At 26.6% G+C, this 7755-nt stretch overlaps 1 protein-coding gene across 1 annotated transcript; it reads left to right on the top strand.

Moving 5' to 3' along the window:
* Window positions 1-729: 729 nt before the first annotated feature.
* LOC119664017 lies at window positions 730-1293 on the top strand (the record flags this gene model as incomplete). Its single annotated transcript, XM_038073598.1, has 3 exons — window positions 730-792; window positions 867-1043; window positions 1141-1293. Coding segments are annotated over exons 1-3 (364 nt in total), but the record flags the coding sequence as incomplete, so codon positions are not given.
* Window positions 1294-7755: the final 6462 nt, after the last annotated feature.

Genomic DNA, 7755 nt, shown 5'->3' with positions numbered 1-7755 from the left:
AAGATGTCAATAGTTTAGAGAAATAAAAAGGAATTTTTAGAATGGTTAGGACCGATAAACAGTTGCAGTAGAAGAGAAGAAGAAAAATTAGATGACAATCAAAGAATAAAATAAAGTAAATGATTTTACAATCTAACTTAGCTATAAATTTGACAACCTCTTGAGTAGTTTTGGGTATAAAAATTTATAAAATTTTAGAATATGAGCTTTATATAAAATTTATATAATTTAAATAATTTATAATTATAGAATAATTATAAAATTTTTTGAAATTTTGTATATTAATTGTAATTAATATTTCTATTATTACAATTAAAATATATTATTATTATATGTTATATATTTTTTTGCACATTTATAATAAACAGTTATATTGACGTCATGAATCAAACGTGAAATAAAAAATTCTGATTTAGCATTGACTGATGAAAGTCTAAAACTTTTTGATTTTCTTAAAATATTTACGCAAAATAGTTTAACCCTGGATTAAACACACTTGTATGCTTTCGAAATTAAATTATTTTAAATATATTTAACACACATTTTACTAAATTTTTTTTTTAATTATAACAAATAAACGAAAATAGCAAAGACAAATAAAAAGTGAGTTCAACACTTGCTCTTCTCAATGAAATATTGCCAAAAATAGTTGAAATCCCAAACCGCTTCTGCTATAAAAAGCAAATTATCACTCGTAGTTCATCATATCTAATTCAGTTTCAATTCGTAGTTAATAACGTATCACACAAAGAAGAACAATGAAGTTTTTATTCTGCTTGACATTTATTGCTGGTATGTCATCATAACAAAAAATTATAAAAATTAATTATTTAATTCAAAATTATTCATCTTTCCTCTCCGCCAAGTGATTTTAATCTCCTACAATTCCTACACAACTGGAGCCAGGGTTTGCATTATAAGCGTCGCTAATTGTACCGCCACAAACACGACAACAGTTTGCGGTCGTTACGGCCGGTCCAACCTGTGTGCCAGATTCCGAAACAGCTGCGCTTACAACACCGCCAATTGTAACAGCAACGTTGGTAAGTCTTGTGATAAAAGTCCTTCTCGAGGACTCGAGTTACATCATAATATTTCCTTCATTACAATTATTTAATATTTTCAAATATTAACCCTTAGCGTACACCCGAGTATCGAGTACGTACTGTACTGGTATATCGACCGGCACACGTCGCCGTTGCTATGGCACCTTCTCAGGCTCCTCTACTGGCATACTCTCATCGCTTGGCATAAGTGCAAGCAATACTGTATCTCCAATTGTTATTGTGAGAGGTTAATTTAAGAATGAAAACAATGTTCAAAAATGTATAATTTGTAATAAATCTGTATATTATTGATATATTATAAGAAAACCAAATAGTTTCTATATATAGCGATATCTCAAAAGAGTAATTAGATATTCTTTAAAACAAGCTTTGATTTTTAACAGTTATTATTTGATTATGTCATCTGTATCAGTGATATCTCTATCTAATCACTCAGCTAACTATCGATATTGAGTTTATAAATATCTTTATTAATATTTGAGTGTAGTATCCTTATTGCTAATGATCTAGAAATGCGTAAAATATACCACAAGGTTTTACATATGCAATTATAGATTGCACTTTTTATGATTAGTTTCCGAATTTACTGATTGTTGTACTAAATAATATGATATATAACAAAAGCCATTTTTAATTCTCATTTACTTTGAATTTTATTTTCTATATAAGGTATTGTATTCTCAAATATGAATCGAGAATTTTAATAAAACAAATTTACTTTTTATGCATATTACACAGCATATATCCGATCGTCTTTCCCTAAGTAATGAGTTGATTTCATTTTGTAGAGCTAAATCCCTAAATTTTTATATATTAAAATTATGCAGCTTTATTGTTCATAACATCAAGAAATTATGCACGCAATTACACTTTCGATGTTTAGTCTTAGAAAGTGGAATTTTCTGAGTGCTGTGCCAGAAACTGTCGTACATGTCAGATATCATTTTTGATTCTCATTTGCTTGAAATATTATTTTGCATATAATGTGTTTTTTTTCCCGCACAGAGTTTAAAAATTTTAATAATAATTTTGGTTTATTATTGGTCTAATAATGTTTTGAGATGACATGTTCCAGACCATAGGTGACATTTGGATAACTTTTATGGTTTAGTTTAGTTTTTATATGCTTTAAATTTTATTTTATGTATGGAATCAATATTTTCGACGTTCAATTTAAGAATTTCAAGTGATCGATAAGTTCGAAAAAATTTATTGCATTTATAGAGTTGCTTATATACTGCATATATGGAATCAATTAAATTAGTAGTATTTCTTTATATATAAAGAATATCAAATTGGCATTCCAATACTCTATTAATGTTTCAAGAGAAACCTAATCATTACTAGGCACATCCATTATTTTTGGAAATGATTTTTAGAAGCTAGCTTCACTTTATTTCATATATCTGGAGAGATATTAAACTGGAGATAAAATTATTTAAGCATGACAATCTCTTATCGAGTAGGGGAAAATTTTTTTGTATCCCTGTCTTCCTGCAAGTATATATATATATATCATATGTATAGAAGATATTTATATAGCATATATAAAATTATACATTCTATATTATTATTAATTGCGTTAAAAGTTGACATTTATTCACAGCCACGGTGACCACTTGAAAATTTTTTTCTGTACCAAAATTGGTTTAAAAAGGTACCATTTCTGTAAAAAAAGGTCCAAAATTTTTCTGGACCTTTTTGTTTTTTCGTTGTGTTTTTCATAGTGTTATAAATGAACAAAATATAAAATAGTGCAAAGATGCATTTATAATAAAAAATTAATTGGAAATATCCACAATAAAGTTGGGTCATCAAAAATGTACCATTTTTTAAACATGAGTACCAAACGAAAAAAAAAGTACCAATTTTGGTACTAAAGTACCATAAGTGGCAACCGTGATGATATATAACAAAAGCCATTTTTAATTCTCATTTACTTTGAATTTTATTTTCTATATAAGGTATTTTATTCTCAATTAAGAATTGTGAATTTTAATAGAACAAATTGACTTTTTGTGGATATTACACAGCATATATCCGATCGTCTTTCCCTAAGTAATGAGTTGATTTCATTTTGTAGAGTTGAATCCCTAAGTTTTTATATATTAAAATTATGCAGCTTTATTGTTCATAACATCAAGAAATTATGCACGCAATTTCACTTTCGATGCTTAGTCTTAGAACGTGGAATTTTCTGAGTGCTGCACCAGAAACTGTCACACATGTCAAATATCATTTTTGATTCTCATTTGCTTGAAATATTATTTTGCATATAATGTGTTTTTTTCCCACACAGAGTTTAAAAATTTTAATAATAATTTTGGTTTATTATTGGTATAATAATGTTTTGAGATGACATGATCCAGACCATAGGTGGCATTTGGATAACTTTTCTTTGTTTTATATATTTGTGGTAGAATTAAGAAGATTCAATGTTGTTTCTAGAATTACTCACTGTAGTGCTACATAATCTAAAAATCGTATATATGGTTTAATATATAGATGGTTTAAATTTTATTTTGTGCATGAAATCAATATTTTCCACGTCCAATTTAAAAATTTAAAGGAAAATTAAGTGAATGATAAGTTCGAAAAAATTTATTGCATTTATAGAGTTGCTTATATACTGCATATATGGAATCAATTAAATTAGTAGTATTTCTTTATACATAAAGAATATCAAATTAGCATTCGAATACTTATTTAATGTTTCAAGAGAAACCTAATCATTACTAGACACATCCATTATTCTATATTATTATTAATTGCATTAAAAATTGACATTTATTTACAGCTATAAATGTTTAATGTTAATAAATTATTATTAATTATAAATGGGAGTATAATAAAAATTCTAAAGAAATAAAAATATTTTGTATTTAATTTTCTAATTAAAAATTATTATTATCCTGTGACAAGTATTCTATTTCAGTTAGAGAAGATATGTAACAGTGAGGAAAATTAAAATTTTAATAATATTTGTTAATTATTAATGAAATAAGTTCTCAGACCGTCTATATAGCGATCCCGAATACCATCATATATAATTTTTAGATTGTAAGTGTCAAGAACTGAACACTATTATATTGAAACTGTAGCTCACTAAATCAATAGATATCTCCAAAACACCACAGATAATAATGGTCAGCCCAAAAATTCATTTTATTAAAAATTAACAAAAATTTTAAATATTGATAATTTCTTTACTACAACACCCCTCTTTTAATCGCCTATATTTTGAACTGCCCACTCAACCCTTCTGAACACTATCCTATATTCATCATAAGAGTTTTGAGAAACATCTTTTGGTTTGTTTGTTCGTATGTGGTTTTTGGACTGTAAGTGTCAAGATTTTATTCCTGTTTAATTCAAGTGACAGACTCTCATGTTAATATACAATATACAGCCTAGACGTTATGCCAGGAGGTAATCATTTTTCATTCGAAATATGATTTTTTTTGATAGAACTATATGCTATAAGTTTTTATTGTGATTGAAAATTATATTCAGTATATTTCAATATTAGTTAATTAATGTTGAAATTCGAATTCACATAAATTTATTTAATTCCAGCAATTTATGATGATGCACAACTTGTGCCGGATTAGTCTCATATCACTGCTAATTCGTTATTCTACTAATCATATAATGCTCCCAAAATCAACAAATACTTTAATGCGATTCAATAAAAACATTTATTATATATTTGCTCTGCAAACTGTTTGTTTTGTCAACTGCATTTGTTTTGCGAATTATAAATTTTATGCTCCCAAGTAAATAAAGAAAATGACCGTGAAATGAGAACATTTGTGCAAATATTTACACAATTTTGAACAATTTTCTTCAACGCAGCAATAAATTGCCTAAATTCCATAACAAAAATATTCAATTAGAATAAAAAATATTTTTGTGAAAATATTTCCATTATTAATAATTGTATTTATATATACTTGATATTAAAGATATTTGCTTAATACAAAAGCATTGTGAGTTATTTGCTCTGAGTTCAAAAATAATGTTTAAAAAGTTTGAAAATGAATTTTATAAAGAGGTCTTTCGAACAGTAGTGAACTACAACAACAAAAATTCATTTTACAATATTTTAAATAATTGAATTTTTGGCGGATTATATAGCTATTTCGAGTATTGCCAAATACACATCATAAGTAGTCTTGGAAATAATTCTTACATTTAATTATTCGTAAATAAGTTTTTGAGACTGCAAGTACCAGAAATCGAACTCGTGTTCGCTTCTCTATGAGCAACGGCCTCCAAATTGGAGCTACAGGTGTTCAGCACTTTCTAACCGAGCTGCCCTTCTCTCAAGAAGCGTACCTTGTACTATTAAATGCGAGGCCGAACAGTTTTCTTGATTGTTTTATATTAATTTGCTGTGATCAAGTTTTACATTAACCATGATATTTTACTTGGCTGTGCTGTTATATTAAAGACAGGACGAAATTCATATATGCAGTACCGAAGGGTAGAATTCCAGAATAATTAACTAATTAGAGATTATATTTTTATTCTCTTATTGTTGTATTTGTTTAAAATCTTCATCATCGATTGTTTAAGTACGAGACTGATAGTTATTTGTTTTGCCATGCTTGCAAACACTCTGTCTCTTACTTGCGTGATATGGAAAATCCCACCTAATGGTCAGCTAGGCAAACGTAGATGCTGAGCAAAGTTGAAAGCTAATGTATACTCCCACGGTCGCTCGGGCAGTGCGGTGAAGCGTTACTAATATTTTTGTTAATATCAAAATTGTGATTTAATCCAAATATTTTTCGTACCGAAAGGTGACTACTTATATTAATAGACATACTTGACCGAGTAGCTTATTTTAGTATGTAAAAGAGCTTTTGTAAAAGTGTTAGTGCTGCAAGCAGTTATTAGTAAGGAATATACTATTGTTATATAAAGGGCGCTTTCTATTAGCATAACATAGATAGGGAATAAACAGTTGACAAGCTGAAAAAAATGAATGGAAGTCCATTTTCAATACCAATTCAGATACAAAGTCTCCTCGAAATGAAATTCTCAATATAGGAAAGTGTATTCATGCAAAGGATAACGAAATATATACGAAAAAACGATAAGAACTTTTTGATAACATATTTTCACAAAATCTTAAGGGACTTAATAATAAAATACGATTAAGAATATTAAAAAATATAATGAAATATTTAAAAAATAAATATATATATATACATATAATATATAAAAATAAATAAATTAAAAATTGATAAATAAAATAATTATATTTTCAACGAACTTTTAAAATCAAATTAATTTTAAATGACTTTAATTTCTGACTTCATTTAGTTTAAAAAACATATTACATATCAAATATGTTAAGAACCTTTCATAAGCTACAACCTAGTATGTTGTCTATTTGGGAATATAATTTTTGTAGACAGATGTGTTCCGACTTATTTAAAAATGGTTCAAACTCTTCACACAGTTTTTTTATGAATCAGACAAGTTACTTACTCTAGTCTTCTTCTCCTTGTAGAGCCTCAATTAGACAATTAGACAAAAGTACCTTAAATATTTGTGTTGCTATAAAATCTGACTTCCCGTATTAGAAGTTATTTATTTCGTGATTCTGTGAGTGTAAATAAAAAATTCATTTCGATCAATATAAACAATATTTTAATACTTGTAATAATAAGTAAATATAATAAATAAACATAATAAGTCTAATACTTAGACCACAGGCCCATGAGTCTTCTCCACGAGGAGAAGAGGACTGCAGTAAGTAAGTAAGTAATACTTAGTCCCTACTATTCAGTAGAAAGTATTCTTCGAAAATCAAATCTTCGAAACTTAGTTTTTGAGTTTATATTTACTTGAAGGCACATAGCTGGCAATGGGTTAGATTAGGTTTGGTTGGAGTGGCTGTCTTATATACCAAAGAAAATTTGAGCACATATGGTTCGTTGTCTTATAACGTGTCAATCCTTTAAATTTTGTCATAGTAAAGTTATTAGAAGTTGCCGACTTTTGTTTACGATGAAATATTTATTTCGATAGGCTTCTAATGGACTATGTTTGGGGATAAACAATGGGGTCTTAATTGCATTAATATTATTATCTTTTTCTGATATAATTTCAAATTAATTCAATTTCTAATAACTATTATATAGTTTCTCTGTGACTTCAGCTGATGTTATTAACTGTAAGATAGGCTATATGCAGTATTTATACTTGTTGTGTATTTTATCTAATATTATCATACATGGTCTATTGATATAATATACAAAAAAAAATTTCGACTAGATACCTTATATTTTCTGCTAAACATATAGTATAAATATTTTTCTTTTGAATAGAAAAAATATCAATAAATAAATTAGTTTTTAATTGGAAATTTTTAAAATTATTACAATGTTTAATATTCAGGACGAATTGTAATAAATTTAAATAATATAATTAAAACATGTAATATAAATTAAGTTGACAAAAATATACATAAATAATATAAAATAAAATAAAAACTTTTGGTCATTAACATAATCAATTTTTTAAAAATGATGGAAATATTTGCTATTGTTACTAATATAAATAAAATATATAAATTAAATAATATAAATCAAGTTAACTTTAAAGTTTATAAAAAAGTTAATATTAAAATAACAATTTTTATTCATCACAATAACCAATTTTTAAAAGTTGTATA

The sequence above is a fragment of the Teleopsis dalmanni genome, unplaced genomic scaffold (genome assembly GCF_002237135.1).
Source record: "Teleopsis dalmanni isolate 2A unplaced genomic scaffold, ASM223713v2 unscaffolded_contig_1299, whole genome shotgun sequence".
Classification (NCBI taxonomy): Eukaryota; Metazoa; Arthropoda; class Insecta; order Diptera; family Diopsidae; genus Teleopsis; species Teleopsis dalmanni.
The sequence above is the reverse complement of the archived record's forward strand: the minus strand, read 5'-3'. Positions and strand labels throughout refer to the sequence as shown.